General features: G+C 29.3%; 1 protein-coding gene across 3 annotated transcripts in view; it reads left to right on the top strand.

The window, feature by feature from the left end:
* The window catches only part of Nkcc (sodium potassium chloride cotransporter), a 29,584-nt gene that overhangs the window by 5,047 nt on the left and 5,827 nt on the right, over positions 1 to 18,710 (top strand). The window contains exons 1-11 of one of the 3 annotated variants that reach the window (XM_072901307.1): positions 5,899 to 6,000; positions 6,124 to 6,195; positions 12,712 to 12,855; positions 13,362 to 13,422; positions 14,975 to 15,239; positions 15,906 to 16,159; positions 16,324 to 16,438; positions 16,545 to 16,870; positions 17,587 to 17,818; positions 17,928 to 18,049; positions 18,388 to 18,587. In XM_072901307.1, the coding sequence (XP_072757408.1) occupies positions 12,722 to 12,855; positions 13,362 to 13,422; positions 14,975 to 15,239; positions 15,906 to 16,159; positions 16,324 to 16,438; positions 16,545 to 16,870; positions 17,587 to 17,818; positions 17,928 to 18,049; positions 18,388 to 18,587 (1,709 nt within the window). In that variant the 5' untranslated portion in view covers positions 5,899 to 6,000; positions 6,124 to 6,195; positions 12,712 to 12,721. Of the gene's footprint in view, positions 1 to 5,898; positions 6,001 to 6,123; positions 6,196 to 8,107; positions 8,218 to 12,711; positions 12,856 to 13,361; positions 13,423 to 14,974; positions 15,240 to 15,905; positions 16,160 to 16,323; positions 16,439 to 16,544; positions 16,871 to 17,586; positions 17,819 to 17,927; positions 18,050 to 18,387; positions 18,588 to 18,710 lie in introns of those variants that run through there. The other 2 variants (XM_072901300.1, XM_072901314.1) reach the window with 2 other exon arrangements.

The following is an 18,710-nucleotide window of genomic DNA, read 5'->3' as shown; positions in this document are numbered from 1 at the left end:
CGATGCGTGACAAATTACACGGAAATTTAAAAAAACTTAAGATTTATAGCTTAATATGAAATTGTGTAATTGCACATAACGTACATTCCTGAAAAATGTTTGGACGATTTAATTTTAAATCCAACTTCACTTTAGAAGATTCTGTTATAGTTTATAGAAAAGATATAATCGAGTGATGAATTAGTTAATTATAATAAATATGAAAACGACAATATAACGATAATATTTCTTTTCAGTAAAGTTTTGTTGCCTTATTGACACGAGGAATTTCGACGGATAATGATGGATGATCAGTTGCATCATTCTCGACTTATATTCCAAGTTCCGAAATCTTTTCATACGTCAGGCTTGCCCACCCTTTAGTAAAGTGTGATCGACTTTCATGATCGACGGACATACATTGATTCACATCATTCATCACATTTTCTTTTTTTTTTTTTTTTAGATTTAGAAGACGAGGCACTTGTTACACCAAAAACGAGTAAAATGATATACTGATATTGCATCGTAATTAATTTTTTTTTAAATTTACAAAAATACTTTGTACTCTTTTTTAATTAATATGATGGCTGCGCTTTATCTATTCAAAATTAAATAAGAGCTAGTCTCATTGAATCTTCTACACGTTTGTCTGTCAACGAAGAATCAGGCAGCGATCAACCGGTCGATCAACGGATTGGACAGGTACAATATATATCATCAGTGATGTGTATGTAAATCTAAAATAAATTCAAGAGATGGAAATATATACAGCCGGAGCTGCAAAAAGTATATATTTCATACCAAGATCCCTGAGTGACAGAATTTTACCGAAAGGTTAGATTTGATGGACACGTCGTGAATCATCCTGGTATCTTTGACCGAACTCTCTTCACGCCACTGCAGTTTTTAAGCATTTGATTTTTGCAATCGACACGGTAATCACTCACATATCTTTGAAATGACATATATAACTTACACCTATTTGCTAATCAATATTTGTATTGTGCCAGCTGCGTACTGGAATTTTAAGTTATTGGCAATTTGTCAAATTCTTTTCACCCCTCCCCTTTCATTTTAATACAACTCAACCCCCTCTGTACGTGTGTAATTATATTTCCGGAATTATATGACTCACATGAAATATATGTGAAGTTAAATGCTTCTCAAACTCTATTAACCGGTCTTCTAATTACAACTGTTCTCGAAAAGACGATGATCTCATTTCTAATTTAAGATATTTTTAAGATGCTTTACACACCCCATGTCTTATGTTCCTCTCTGCACGTGTTTCTTACAGTTTTAAGTAAATATTATCTTTATATATTATTTCGGTAGTGTAATAATTTATTATTAATCTTTTTTTTTTTCGTTTCTTTTGTATGGTATTATTAACAATTTTCCAACACTCATAATAAACAGATTCTATTTATTAATGTCTCTTTTAATAAGCTTTGCGAAGCAGGATAATTATTTAACTACACCGTACGTTGTATTATATTTTTTGCAAAAAAACTATAAGATAGGACATCTCAATAATACTTGATGCTTTCTTACATACGCGGAAATTACATGTAATACACTCGCAATTGTACTAGACGTCATTTACGCGCAATTAAACTGTATTAGAAACTATATGATGATTAAATTGATCGTCCTGCCGGCAACTGCATTAAGATTGATATCTGGAAATACATGAATAGGATTAAGATCAGTCGAGCAAGCAGAAAGGGATTTACCCGCATCAATATGGTTTTAGCCAGTAACATTCCTTACCAAATCAGTTCGATCCGGTAAAGTATTTGAGCATACGTCATTGTATCTGACAGTAAGATGATAAATATACGATAATGAAACGGCACACAATCAATATAGGTAACGAAATTTCGCTGACACAATTATAGACATGAGCACACGAATAAAGTGCAATGTATATCAAGTTAGTAGAGATGATTACGGATATTGATATTTAAAACGTAGAAATATAAAAAATGATACTCTAAAAACTACATACGGATAAGTTATTAAAAATTAATCTCATAAAAAGTTAATCTTATGAAAAGAAGGAGCAGGCAGAGGATTTAAAATAATTAAAATAATTTATATTAAATTTGAATTCGGATTTCGTTATTCGTTTTTATAAAAATCTGATAATTTATTGTTAGTGTTTTTGTTAGAGAGGAGAAATTTGAAATTTTTTTTCGGCAAATTCGCGTTTTAGCAAAATATCGGCAAACAATGTGTTCTAATTTATTGAATAAAAATTTCTGCCAACTTTGTCGATATACACGCGATATGACGAATTTAATCTCTTGTCGAAGGAAGAGAAATCTTCAGAAAATATCTTTCCCTCGACCTTGACTTATCACGGCGAAACTTTAGATCGAATTATCATCGACAGATAATAATAACGTGTTCTGATTCTTTATCTAACGAAACTCGCATTAATGTTACTTCCTATAAAAATGTATACATATCAAGAATTTCGTAATATACAGACTCATCTCCGTTTTTTATAAAAATGAATTATTAAGGCATATAAAAGCTCTAGATCACCTTGTATCTTACTGAGTTGCGTACTAATTGGTCTAATAATTATGGAAATAAATGCAGAATATTTACGTGTGACGTAGTCTTCTATGTATCAAATGTAAATTTTAAACCGTTTTTCCTCATTCCTGCAAAGTTGCGATTTCGGGTTTACGTTCATATGTTGTAAAATCAATATTTACATTTTTTACAACAAAACATATGCTATTAACATAAACAAGAATTAATTAAAATAATTAGATAATTTTACAAAAATTTAATAAATATATATTTACTAAATATATGTACACAAGAGAAGTATTACGCTGCTGTAATACTTCTTATTTTTCGTCATGCCTGGTAATTAACGAATGACTCAAATAGTTTGCTAGTCATGCTAGTTTAACTTTAAAATGAAATAGTGCTTCTCTTAAGATAAGAAATATTTGCACAAAATCGATAAAAATATAGTTTGCATATTGTTGTTTTTATAAAAAATTTTAAATTTTCTATTTTTAATTTTCTGTTAAGAGACATTACTTATAATCAAGAGTATAAGTATTTATATATAATCAAAAATTGCAATCTTAAAAATATAATATATATTCATAAATTTGTAAATAAAGCAATAGACATTTTTTGCCTTTTTAAGTCGTACATTGTACGTTTCTTTTGCTAAACTTAACGCAGTATCTCGTGCAATTATTCTGATTATCTGACGATTATATTTGTCATTATCATATTTTTTATTTTAAGCAACATAATTCACAAACTCGTCTATTCCTTAACATAAACGTTAAATAGTAAATCAATTGCATACTAACAGCCATTGTGCTCCACATCGTTTGCATGATCTATGTTTATGTCATGTATCCGCATAACATCTTCTTCCGACAAGCTTCTAACGCGGGCAATTAATCTGTTTCCATTTATGTGAAGAAAATTGTTTGCTTAAAAATTCCTCTAGAATGTAAAATTTTAAGTCGACTAAGCATTTAAAAATTTAATTGCTTGCTTTTTATATGCAAATTTTACAAATAAAGCATTTTTATCTGTTAGCAATATATTTATCGGAAGACGGTACATTTATATTCTATGATATCATTATAATAATAATAATAATAATAATAATAATAATAATAATAATAATAATAATAATAATAATAATTTAATAGAAAATAAAAAGTTAATTTATTTTAATTTAATTACTTTCATATGTCATCGCACAATCGTTGCAAGACCCTTTGAGAGAAGCAAAAAGATATAAAAGTTTTTCATTCCATAATTTGCTTTCGTTTTATGACGCAAGTTATATCGAACAATAGTACGCGAACGATTTACGTAAAGTTGGCGTGCTAAGCTTACCCATTCCTATTAAGGAATCAGTATTTCCGCAGTATTCGCGCTATAACGTTAAACTCGTTAAAAGGACGTTAAAACAAGACGCATCTATCAGCTTATATCATTTTGTGGTCGTGCGCAACGACCATGGCTTTGATTATCAGTTGCATACACCTCGCAGTAAACTGTCATTAACGTAACAGAATACCTCAAGTGACACCATTTGCATTGTCTTAGATACTTTTTACAAATTTCACGTCATAGATATATACACGTGGATGCATAGATGTGTCCGTTTATTTTAATAAATCTCTGAATATTGCATCTCATAAATTTTCACACGCTTGTGATTATATAATATTTCATAAATTTTCACACTAAAGCGATTATACAATATCAGTTTATTCCAACAGAAATTTTATAAAAATGAAATAAAGAGCAATATATGTGTGTTTTAGACGAAAAATAGTACCAAGTTAAATATACAATTAGTTAGAACGTATCAGCTGAAGAAAATCCTACATCTTTTTGCAATTATAACCGACTACATGTTTTTAATTTGTTTCAGATAACACTATGCATTGCTTAACATTATGCACGTTCCGCATCAGATCTGTTTCTTTAACCGTGTCTTTTTTTTTGTTTTGTTCTTGAAATAAGATGTACACTTGCTTTGCGAAAAGAGAGAAAAATATGTATGTAAATGTATTAGATACGACTCGCATCCACACAATCCAGTTTATTTTCTGACACTCGATACATCATTTGTTGCTCAAGCAAATTCGTATCTTTTTAGTAATATATATTTGAGCGAACGAGCAAGTATATCAAAAGTATTTTACGATACAGTAGAGCAAATAGGAGAGAATTATTGATTTAACTACTTATCGTTTCTTAACCGATTAACCACTTGTTGAACAGAAAAATGAATGCTAATCGCAGATAACAGAATACACCGACGTGTATAAACTTTCCGGTGAATTCCATTCTTTTCTTTAGTGATGCATAAAACCACATTATATAATAATATTCACAAATCGTATCAGTGTGATGCCACCTGTTCCCAATACTTTTTTTTAGTTAAGCGAAATTATAAAGGAATTTATTATATAAATTCTTTACATTTTTTAATTGCAATTTTTTAATTACATTTACTTTTTATGCAAATTTAGTAAATACATTTTTATCTGTCTGTAATATATTGATCGGAAAATGATACATTTATATTTTATGTGATATATTATATATAATAATAATAATAATAATTTAATAGAAAATATTATTAAAAATATTATTATTTAAAAAATCTTATAAATACAAATTTATTAATTAGAATGCATTCTTTTATATATTACGAGTGCAGATATATTTTTTACACAGAATTGTATTTTTGCCTTCAAATTAGTTTAGTTAAGTCAACTGTTTGAAAGAAAAGTCAATTTAGAAAATCAATGTGAGTTTATATACAACTTTCTTACTATAATAATTATCATTATTTACTGCTAAAGTTATGTTTACAATAGTATTGAGATTTAAGAGAAATATAGATAAAATAAATAATATATCATATGTAGAATAGTATAAACATCAAATTTTATTTACGTCATAAAAAATGATATATCAATAAAATATGTTATCTCGATAAGAGGCAAATAATTAAGATATATTAATTGATAAATCGGCTTTCTGAAGAAATTAAATATATGGATTTCCTATTACTCACATTTTCTCTTTCCAAGCTCGTGAGTTATTTCGACGAGTTAGTTAGAATTCTTCGGCAGTAATGAGAAATAGTGACAGTGAAACCGAGTTTTTCAAAAGCCACATCACCGCGACCAGCAGCGTCGCTCATTAATAACAACAATGGCAAACAATAACTCGACCGGATAATCTTTCCGCGGATCTGTGCTTCCGATGAGCGGGGACGTTTTCGCGCCAAGTGTAGGCGTATACACAACATAGGTATCTTGCCCGTCAACGTCATCGGCCGCACGTTGACAGTTTCTTGCCGTATCTATATAAATGCCGGAACAACTGAAAAAGGTGGTAGTCGCTCGCGGAATTCGATCATACGGTCATCCTTTTAGCGATTCGGGCGCGATAACGATGACAGCTCTAGATCTCGTTGTAATTTCGTCGGGAATGACTTTGGTAAAATAAAAAATTTGATGCACACACATTTTTCTTTTTCTTTCTTTTTTTTTTTTTTTCTTAAGTCAGAGGAACTCGGTGAGCGAATCTTTAGAGTGTAAAAAGACTTGACTTGATTTAAAGGTGACCTGTTATTAATATCGGAACTCTTTCTTGTGTTACTCTTAAGTGAATTTAAAACGGTGACATATCGAGGTGAGTCGATTCGATTTTTAACGCATTTATCCTTTCCTCCAGTTATGTTTTGCATCTTCTTAATTGCATGCATGCATGAAAGACATCTTTCGACATCTCGTGTTTCCAACGAAATTTCTTTTTTCAGCCTTATTGCGTTCACGAGCTTTTTCGCTCTCTTCCTTGGGCTTTTCATAGATGCACGTACACATGTATATGTATATGTATGCATGCATGTAAAGTGCTTCTCTCCGCGCTGTTCTGTCGCATTAAGAAGTGTCAAAAAATTTCGAAATGTAGAGTGAACCACCGCGGCCGACCTTCGCGTCTCTCATTTCGCGTGGATACTCTTCTGGGCATTCCACGAAGCGCGAATGAAAATCGCTCGTTTTTCTTGAAAGCGCATTTTTTTCTTTTTCTTTCCTCTTTTTTCCCCTTCATTCCTCGTTTTCTCCCGTCGAGGGTCGAAGTTTACGAAATGCGCACACAGCCACCCACGCAAGCTGAAACGTTCGCACGTTCTCGTGTGCTTGCAAAGGCGCGAACGTACGGTTTCGTGTAGCTATTAACCCTTTGAACATCATTAATTCCTAGCTTTAATAAAAAATTCTTATCATGTAATGTTAACATATATTGGAAAATTTTGAAGAAAGATTTATTATTTAAATCCTGAGAAGAATATTTATTTGAAGTATTGATAAAAATATTAATAGATTTTCTTATTTATGTGAAAATAGTCAACAAAAATTTATCCTTTAATTTTGTACTTAATCAAATTTTATATCAAGACTTAATTATATATTTAATTGGCTTAAAATATCACATTGAAACTCTTACTCCGTACTGTTATTTTTGGCATTCTTAAACTTTACAGATGGGTCAACATATTTGATTCGTTTTTTGACGCGTTTATTAATATGTAAAAGTGTTTAAAAAAGCGGAAAAATTTATGTATCTTCTTTGATTTTTCTAAATTAATAATATAAATTATAAGAATAATAAATAAAAGAAAATAAATAAAAAGATAAATTTTAAAAATAATTTAGGTAAATATATTATTAAAAACCATTTATTTTCAAGGTATTGACATTGTTAGAAGAATTACAGATAAAAATAATCTACCAAGGAAATACGAAATAGGAGTTAACAATCTTTTCGTTGACATTGTATTCCCTGAAGAATTTTCTGTTTGTCTTATACTTTTTTATATGATACTTATCGTATTAGGATAATGGGCACCATTCACAATGGGAAATAAGAAAAGATTTGTTTTTAAAGAATCTCTTTGAATGTTTTTAAGTCCTTTGAGTAATAAATTCTATTGTTTTTAGACATAAATTTTTCAATTAAATTTTAAATATAAATGTTTCAATAAAGTCTAAAAACTTCAAGAACTCTGTGTATTTTTTAAAAATGAACTCTCTTCCCTTTAACTGTATATTTGATCATTTCTCAAACATCTTTCTTTGCTTGCTCGAAAATTACAATAAAATCCTCTCTTCCAAATCTTTCATCCACTTACAACTATTTATATATATATATATATAGAAGAGAAAAATCTCTTTTTTCTTTTTGAATAAACTTGTCCGAAAGTTTGCGAAAGAAAGTCAGATCACACTCTTCGCGAAGCAGTATCAGTCTTTTGAGTGTGCTACCAATCTTGTTATACTAAAAAGTTGCGCCGGTGGGTTTTATCGGATAAAATAAAATTTAATAATCAAGAGTTCGTATTATTAGCCATTCATTTCTCTTTTAAAAACTTTACGTCGCATAACCCACTCGCGTATGGAATCGCCCTCGTGTATGCGTGCGCGAGCATGTGGGTGCGCGGGAACGGCCGTGGAAAGGGAAATTCGACGCATGCTTCCTTCCTTTTAATATCTATATAATACTCAAGGGGTTTTGATCCACGAGGGGTTCAAGTTTTCACGACGCTCAGTGCTTCGTATTAGATTCTCGCGGATCGTTTCGCGTGTCGCCGATCGCGTGTGTCCGTGATCGTGGAATTTCCATCGTCATGGTCTTTCAACCGGATCTTGCGTCGTGAGTTCCGATTATAATTTTATTCCTGTGATTTCGATTTTATCGTCTCTCTCAACTTTTGTTTCATTCCCGTATATTATAGTTATCTCGTAATCGCTCGATTATGGCATCTTATATGAAACGTGATCAACAAGTGGATGAGTGTAGACTTTGTACCGATAGTTTGGATCTATTTTTACTTGCGAATCTACACCTATCATTTAATTCGTTTCCGTCGAAAGTGCTGAATTAATTGACAAGAGGTCGTCAATTTTGAAAGAATTATGAATTATATACATATATATGCATTCTAGCATTCCTAAGTAGTTGTAAAACATTAATTTACATGTATTTTATTCAGATATTTATACAGCACTTAGAAAGTTATAATTTTATAATTTTTGCTGCATATTTTATATTAAATATAACCCATTTCTATTTTAGAAATATGTGCGCAGTAATATTTTATAATGATCTGGGTATCAAAATATATAACTGTTAGTATGTTAAATTTATTCGTACAATTTTTGTATCTTGTTTAAATTCTCAAATATTTCTAAAGCAAAACAAATAGTTTGGCTTTTATTTAGGTATTTTTTATTTATTATAGATTTGACTTTAATCATTTTTTCTTCTACTCATTATTCAATGAGTACGAAATATGTATATCTTGTTCATAATTTGCAACACTACTATTATTTTTTTCAAAGTAAACTTTAAACTTAATTGTATACTTCCGATCTTATTTTATTCCTCATGATGTAGATCAAAGATTTTTTAATGAAAAAAATTGCTTAAATTTGACTAAATATAGATTATTTTATATCTATATTGAAGGTTTAATATATATATGTTCTATCAATTACTCTTTAGTTATTGTTTTAGTGTATATAAAAATTTGATGAAAAAGATTATTATTTAAAAAAAAAGTTATTATTTCTTAAGAGCTCTCTCTCTCTCTCTCTCTCTTTGTCTCTTTCTTTTCCTCTTTTTCTCTGTTTCTGATATACTAAAAATGTATGTATTCAAAAATGTATTTATTCAAATGAGACTTGTGTGCTCAATGTTTAATGAAAAAAATTAACTTTATATATCTGCATACTGTAATTGTTCAGCCTAATAGATCTACGTTTCATTTGACAATCGCAACATTCTTCACGAGCATTAGCTTCTTTGTTTAATTTTATTAGTTACAAAAAATTAAACAAAAACAGAGATGATACTCGCGAGTATTGCAATTTTCAAGTAGAATGTAATCAAAATGAAATTGTATTTTGTATGAAAAAAACATTTGTGAATCACAATGGAAATCCATGATAAAAAATGAATAGCCTTTGAAAAATTAAGTAAATTCCAAGCAAATTACAATATAAATTATTGTTGAACTGTTGGCTCCGATATATTTGATTACTGAAATCAATTAAACTTGATAAAATTTTTCATTATAATAAACAAAATTCTTACAATTTTGTCTGAATGTGCTCGAATGGAATAAATGATCTATCTTACGTTCAAAAACTTATCTAACAATAACAATAAACATAATAAGTATAATTCATTTATATAAATACTATTAAATTTATGAAATGTGCAATGCATATTATAATAATTACGTAAGACGCAATTTTATAAATATGATATTTTTGGAAGCAATTATTGTACTTTGTAAAGTGCAAATATAATTTCTTTTAAACTCGCATTATAAATTTTTAAATCACAATGTACGTAACTTTTATTTTTTTGAACGTAATTTTATTTTTCCAACAGCAAATAGTTAATCACTAATTTAATTTAACAACAAATAAATAAACAATAAAAACAATACAACAACAATAAAAAAGTATATTGAATAAATTGTGATACGAGAATATTTTTGTCATTTGCCGAGAAAAAAAAAATATAAATATTTTCTGAAGAAATTATGTTTCAGCAAATTTATTATCGAGAAAACATGTCAAAAAAAAAACAGCACATACCTGTAAAAATGCTCTATCATTCGTGGTTTTATTTCGCGGTAAATTGATCTAATCATGCAAAGAAAGGATGCAAGAACATATCATTTTGATCGATTATCTGCTGGCCTGTCGCGCAAACGAGATAAATCGATCCCGTCTTGTCCCCTCGAGTCGAGTGATAAGGGGTGGAACCGTCAACGGGAGGTATGTTCACGGTCACCCTAGTGTCATCGTTATCGAGATGGGTCGATGAGTAAAAAAATCAAATCGTGAAAGAAGCTTTGGCGGCGTAGCAACAAGAACCGAGCTTTTCGCGGATTTATTTGTTTTGGCATCGCAAATTGATGCATTTTACAGGCCGGAAGCGACATGATAAATCCGACGCAAATCAACCATGCTTCGCCACGGGCGCTCATCATCGATTTCGAGTTACAGTGCACACTGACCGTGTTTTCCATTTCATTAATTTATAATTATGTACACTAATTCGTGTATCAAATCATGAAAATTGCACGAGATAAAAATTCTACTGAAATCTTTTTCAAAATAGTTAGATTTTTATCCTGTTAGGTCAGGTATTAGAAATTCCTTTTTTCATCTTTTTTCACCTTTTTTCTTTCTTTCATCCCTTTATGCTACAATATGCTTTTATCTTTTTTTCCTCTAAAAAGAGCTCGGCAAATGACACTGATATAGTCGAAATCTACCAAATTTTCTTCCTTGTTTTTAAATGTTCTATAACTACAAAGTAAAAGTTTGCTAAAGAGAGAGAGAGAGAGAGAGAGAGAGAGAGAGAGAGAGAGAGAGAAGATAAAATTTATTTTTATTTTATTAAAATCTATAAAAAATAATTTTTTTTTTTTTTAAATACTTGGATATACATCATAGAATTGACATCGACAGAAAGAACTACTATTTTCAAAAATCATCTTTCAAAATTTTCTAAAATGTGACATCGAATTTTAAAGATGTATAAAGTTCTATTTTTTCTGCGAGTTATCATTTTTGAAACAATTATTTCAAAAATAATTTAATAATCTCGAAAACTGGAATTTATTTTGCCAGATTATTCCATTTATTATTCTATATATTATTATTATATTTATCATATAAACGAATATCTGACGACAACAATTCAATAATGCGTTCGTTTTTTCGATAGATTCTATCAGAAACCTTCCTTTATTAAATTACGGTTCAGTACTCGATCTCGTAAAAAGTATCGATCGCATTGTATCGAAAACATCCGTTCTGTAATTATCCTGTAAAAATCTTGGTGTGTTACATTAAAATTAAAAATCCAACATAACCGATTGCATTAAATTTTTTACTCTAAATTTATTTTTCCATGTGTTGTCAATTTAAATTTTCAAAAATTAATATTCTCAAATGGTAAATATAAATCAATATATTTATCATTCTGTACAACTATATTTATCTTCGAACTTGCAAAATGTTGAACCATACGATTGAAGTTTGGGAATGTGGCCAAATATTTGCTCGAAAATTTGCATGTCGCAAAATACAATCATCCATTTATAAATCTAAACGAAAAACATGAAAGAGTGATAGTAGTATTAATATCCTTTACGCATCCACTGTATAAACATGTCAAACATTGATTTATTAACTTCTTTCCGACAATAACCTGTCTTATTTCTACAGATTCCGGGAAAATATATATTGTATGAAATAGCTTAATATTTAGTATAAATTAATTAATTAAAACATGTAGCCATACATGTCGCGAACATCCGAGTCCCTTCTCATTCATTGATCGCAAATATTTTTTCTACGAAGAAAACTTCCATGATGTATGACCTTAATTGTCTCCGGTGCCAGTTATCGCTCGACAGACCTTCGAAGCGATATTGAATCACACGTCACGTTTTGAATATTACTCACTCAGAAAAAATGGATTTACGTAATTATATGTAATCATATATAGTTAAATTCGAAATTTTCTGAAATCTGATAATATATAGATTTGTCCATAGATAATTAAATTCGAAAAACGCAATATAATCGTGCCTTATATTATTTGAAATTTATTCGAAATTTGTGTGATATGATCTTATCTTTATATATTTATACTTAAGTAGATCTGCTTTCATATATAGATAATCAGAATTTAGCTTCATGATTATATAAAGATGATTATATAAAATGTATTACGTCAAATTTCTGATATTATTATATATGTGATCACATAAAATTATATACGTTATCAGATTTTTTCATATACTTCTAATTTTTTCTCGAACAACATTAATTTCCAGAATTACGCGTTATGCATATAAGCATTATAATTACATTATAATTACAGTATAATTACAATATACATTGAATAGTATATATGTACATGTACATAAAAATACACAAACGAAATAAATTACTTTTATTTTACAGTTTTTGTAAACTTTTTGTTACATACAGTTGTATTATAATTATGTGTGTTACCTCTTTAGTCTTAACTTATTCAACTATCTGCACAAAAGAATAATAATTTGTATACACAGCGGCCGGAAAATGAACAAAGCTTGTCAAATGCTCTTTTCAGATACGGCGAAATGGAAAGTCACTTTCAGGGTAAAGCACCGGAAGAGGATATGATTGGACAGTTACAGCAAAATAATAAGAGATCCACAATGACGTTAAACATGAGCGGACTGTGGGATGTGGTTCCACGACTGGATCATTATAGGTATCAATTAATTAAATTGAAATTTATATATGTTTAGAAACTGATAAAAAATTAGCAGTTTCGAAATTGAACCATCAAATTATGATATATGTCGAAATTAATAGTTTGAAGATTAAGCATTACTATTTTGTGTTTTATAATAATTAAGCAATAATTTTGTCAATTTTTTATTATTATAATGTTTATATTATATACACATATATATATATTTATTTATTTTTCTCCCTTAATTATTATTTAAGGAATAAGAAAAACTTTTAATGTTTAATTAATTTGCATTTCAGTCTATTCGTTTTCACACAAAAACGTTCAAGGTTTCCAGCATTTCACTCGTTTAAAACGAAATATTGAGAAACCATTAACTTTTTACACAACTTTATTCTGAATATAAAAAAAATTAATGTTTTTTATATATTTATTCGAAAAAGATTTATTCAATTTTAGATAAATTGAATTGATGGCAATAATTTTAATATATCAAAGTAAATCAACAATCTCTCTTTCAGATTAAGTCGTCGCGCGAAAAGACCGTCTCTGAGCACTCTGCACGAAGGAAATCTCATAAAGGTGAGAGAACTTACAAATATTTGAAATACTTTATCGCGAATATACAAGTTTTCAATAGAAAACTTTTATTTCAAGGTAACTTTAAACTCCTATCATAATATGTATTAGCTACAACAGTAAGGCTTACCGATCGAATAGATTTGTATATTTATCGAGTTTTTCCTGTTCAAAGAATATATTTAGAACGTTCACTTCTTTCCTGATTGTTATTAAATGTGAAATATTATACACAATTTACGAAGTTTATTTATTTTTTTTTTTAAGTGTGCATCGAAATTTATTTTCTTCACATTTGTACATCTACAATCGGATTTTCAATAAAAGAACTTTTGTTTTTTGTTTCTTTTTAATTAAAAAAGTATCAAAATATAACAAAAATATTAAAAGTTTTAGTCACAGTTAGGTAAAATTATTAATTAGCTTTTAAAAAAGTTTATATATATGTTTATATAGAATTAACAATATATTATTACCTGAAATTTTATGGCCGATGATAGAATAGTTGAGAGGACTTTACTTTCTCTACTTTATTTCCAAGACGATCGAAGTCATAGAGATAACAAAATCGAGCCAGGCGAAACAAGTTTATTAAGTTTACACAGCAGTAAACACCCGTCTAGGGGGATTAGAAAAACTACCTTATAGAGAGTTCTTATACGCATCCAGGAATTTGAGAGAAGAGACTGCTAATTTATTATGCACCGTATTATTAGAGGTTTTTTTTTTCAACAAAGGATATAAAAAAGCATGCATCCTCTCCTTTTATGTATTTTACATAATTACGTCATGTATAAATTTTTTTTATACATTGTTGATATAAAAATAGATAGCTACATACTACATAGCTACATAATAACTTGATATTAACAGATTTGAGATTTGAAAAAAAACATTTTATCGCCTCATTTTATATGCATTAAAATCTTTCATCCAAATTACTGCTGATAATATTTATATCTCTTGCGCAAAAATAAAGAACCTAAAAAAATTAAAACTTGATGACATATTTTGTTGCACTGAAGAGATAATTACAAATGTAATCGTAATATAGCAGATAAAATATGGAATAAAGTAAAGTAAAGTGTTGTGTAATAGAGCGTTATCTCTAGCACGTGGATACTTTCGTAACTACAACGAACATTGCAACAATTGTTTTTTTTTTTTTTAATAAGAAATGTGCAAAGGCAATAAAAAACTAAACTAATACAATTTAAAAACAATTAATTAATATATTAATCTAATGAACACAATAAAGCTAAATAATATTGCGACGCAAATCGGTGAATTATGAACATATTAAAATTCTGTTGATAAAAAGCGGACGTTTCGGCTTGATTTTTTGATTGAATTGTTTTTTTTTTATCATTTTTCAGTTATAATTATCTCGATTATTTTTGGAAATACTTTTCTGCAACATATATGAATAATGCTGATGACAATGAATTGTGTTGAATATTTTTTAATACAGTTTTGTATGTGTAATCTGATCTTCTGCGCAGCTCGGTCGAATTGCATGATGCAGATCGTGTTTCTAAATAAATGTCGCTTTCAGGACGCCAATGCCGTTGAGACCGGGCAGGTCGGGAGCGTCGCCGGTCAGCAGGGTCACGTTGGAATAAAATTAGGATGGATCCAAGGCGTCCTCATACCATGCCTGCTGAACATATGGGGCGTAATGCTGTTTCTGCGACTTTCGTGGGTAGTCGCGCAGGCCGGTATTCTACAGAGCATCGTCATTATCGGAATATCGGCGGTCGTCTGCGTCATTACGACGCTTAGCCTCAGCGCAATTAGCACTAATGGGGAAGTAAAGGGAGGTGTGTTACAGTAACGTATTCTGTAATTCTTTTTTTTTCAAAGGAGTGGCACCGCACGCACATCACCGCTTTATATACGGTCGTCAATTAAACACCTTTTCCCTTTTAAATTCTCCTTCTAAAAGGATTCTTAGGAACTTGTTGCAATTATTTATCCAAATAACGGGACCTCACATTTTGTCTTGAATGGACAAGATATAATTATACTTTTGTCATAAATCTCGTCTTTGCTGAGGAAATTGCAATTTATACGATGGAACATTAGCAGACAGAAAAAAATAGAAAATCAGAGATTGAAAATTTTATTCTTCTCGATGATTATTTATGTATAAATGTTATTTCAAAACAATTAGATTTAAAAGTAATGCATAGAAAGTTTTGGAATATTTGATTTGAGAATAAGCAATCTAGAAATAACTATTATATAAAATATTTTGTTTTTAATTAATTTTAAATTCTTGACATTTTACAAGAAATTTAATTTGTGACTTGTGAGAGGATGATATGATAAATAAATTTTCCATAAAAATTATATATAATACAAAATATATCGAGATTAAAAAATATTCTATATATTTTATTTTAAACAATTTTAATGTGCATTGTTTAAAAATATAATTTTAAGAATAAAATCAATTTGTTTATATTGTTTATATTTGTTTATAGGTGGAATATACTTTATCATATCTCGTTCTCTTGGACCGGAGTTTGGTGCATCGGTTGGTATCGTATTTGCGTGTGCAAATGCTGTAGCAGCTTCAATGAACACGATTGGCTTCTGTGATTCTCTGAATGATTTACTGAAGACATACGGCTTGAAGATCATAGATAATAGTGTGAATGACATTAGAATCGTCGGCATAATAGCGCTTATCGTTATGATCCTTATCTGTGCGGTCGGCATGGAATGGGAATCAAAGGTATTAGATTATTCTTTGTTACCTTAAAAAGTATAAAAATATATCAAGAATTTTTAAAATATATATAAAAACAAAAGTTTAAAAGATACACGTCTAAAAAAATGTTTATCTTAATTTAATGACGTTTTGATAAGTGATTTGACACACTTTGTACTTTTGTTCAGGCACAAAACTTCCTTATAGCTGTCATCCTGGGTGCGATCCTAGATTTTTTGATTGGAACTATCATGGGACCACAAAGTAAGGAGCAAGAGGCAAAAGGTTTTATAGGCTTTTCATGTAAGTATAAAAAAGTCGATTTACAATTGACACAATGCAATAATAACAATAATGTGATGTGATAAAAATCTAGACTTGTCTATAGCAAAGAATATCTCATGTTTAGCGGAAGTATTCATGAACAATTTGTGGCCGGACTATCGATACTCTGAGAAGAACACTCAAACCTTCTTCTCGGTATTTGCTATTTTCTTCCCATCGGTCACTGGCATTCAAGCGGGTGCCAATATCTCCGGTGATTTGAAGGATCCAGCGAGCAGTATACCAAGCGGAACCCTTCTCGCCCTGCTAATCTCGATGATTAGTTATGTAACTTTCGTCTTCTTTGCCGGTGCAGCGGCTGTTAGAGATGCGGGTGGTTTCGTGAACAATACTATCGTGGAATGCGTTTCCGGGCACAATTGCACTTATGGATTACACAATAGTTATTCGGTAAGATTTTAAGACATTGATATACAATAAAAATAATAGTGTGTGTTGTAATTATTATAGTTTCTTTTTAATATTTCTCTTTTTTTTTTTAATATTGTTTTAGATAGTAGATTTTAAATAAAAAATACTGTAAAATGTTTAATTTTAGATATCTCAATATAAATTACCAATGCTTTGAAAAAAAAAAGAGAAAAAGAGAATTATAATATTTTCTTATTAAAATCTACTATTTAAAAAAAATATTAAAAAGAAACTATAATAATTTCAACGCACAGAGTTGTCTGTGTTTGAAAATATTATATTCATTGAAAAGTTTTCCATAAATTAATTCAAAGAATATATATAGATAATTTCTAACACTGCATTCTTTAATTAATTATTAGTGTACTTTTTAATTTTTGTACAATTTTTATAATTTGATAGCACATATATAAAATTATTTAATTTTCTGCAACTGCAAACGAAATGATTTGTAGTGTTTACTGTTTATAAAATTTTTACAAAAGAGAAGAATTATATTAATAATTATAAAATTTTTGTCAAGAGATTGCAAAATAATAATATGTAATACATAATACTGTTACGTAGATATAAAATGTTGCAGATATGTAATACTGTTTGATATATGATATTTTATATTTAATTATATAATATTTTATTGAACAAATTAGTTATTATTTTTCTTTAATTCAATTTTTGTTACGTATTTTTTTCAGGTCATGCAATTGATGTCTGTTTGGGGTCCACTAATTTATGCAGGATGCTTCGCGGCTACTTTGTCGACGGCATTAACGAATTTGCTGTCGGTGCCGAGACTCATTCAGGCTCTAGGTCAAGATCGACTTTATCCCTGGTTGTTTTACTTCAGTAAAGGATACGGAAAGCACGGGGAACCCTATCGAGGATACGTTCTCACGTTTATTATCGCGGCTGTCTTTCTCTTAATCGGTATTTATTTCTATATACATCAAGAACTTAACTAGAAGAAATTATTATGAATTTTTATTATCGTTAATTTTTTATATCCTAGAAGCTTTCAATCAACTTTTCCTTTCAGCCAATCTCAACGCAGTCGCACCGCTGATCTCGAACTTTTACTTGGCATCATACGCTTTAATCAATTTCTGCACTTTTCACGCAGCCTTGATCCGTCCACTCGGATGGCGACCTAGTTTTAAAGTAAGTATAAAATTGATTTAATCAAGCAATACAAAAAAATCCAAAAAAATTCTAAGACCATATTTTGATAATTATTTTGAAACGTTTTTTTTTTTTATATAATATAATAAGTACGTCTAGAAAACTATTTTAAAAAATTTTAATTAAATTATTCTATTCAACACATGAGTGTAAAACTTAAATTTGTATTATTTAGATATTATTAATTAATATATGTTAGAAAGAATTAAATGAGTTTGAAAAGATATGAAGAAATCTTTTATTAGACATCTTTATAATCATGATAAAAATATGTATATTTATGTATTTAATCTCTTATTAATTAATTTTTTTTTCAGTACTACAACACTTGGTTGTCTCTGATCGGATTTGTTCTTTGCGTGGCGATCATGTTTTTCATCGACTGGGTAACTTCACTGATTACCTTCGTCGTCATTTTTGCGCTGTACCTGATAGTAGTTTATCGTAAGCCCGATGTGAATTGGGGCAGCAGCACGCAAGCGCAAACTTATAAAACTGCACTTTCCGTCGTTTACAGGTATCATTGAAAGAAAGTAACATTTCTGATTGAGGTGAATCAGATGTCTCACATCGTAATCGAATTATTAGATTAATCGGATGAAAATTATGAATATTTTTTTTTTCGTCTACCGTTATTATA

This window comes from Anoplolepis gracilipes, chromosome 1 (assembly GCF_047496725.1).
Source record: "Anoplolepis gracilipes chromosome 1, ASM4749672v1, whole genome shotgun sequence".
In the NCBI taxonomy this organism is placed as follows: Eukaryota; Metazoa; Arthropoda; class Insecta; order Hymenoptera; family Formicidae; genus Anoplolepis; species Anoplolepis gracilipes.
The sequence above is the reverse complement of the archived record's forward strand: the minus strand, read 5'-3'. Positions and strand labels throughout refer to the sequence as shown.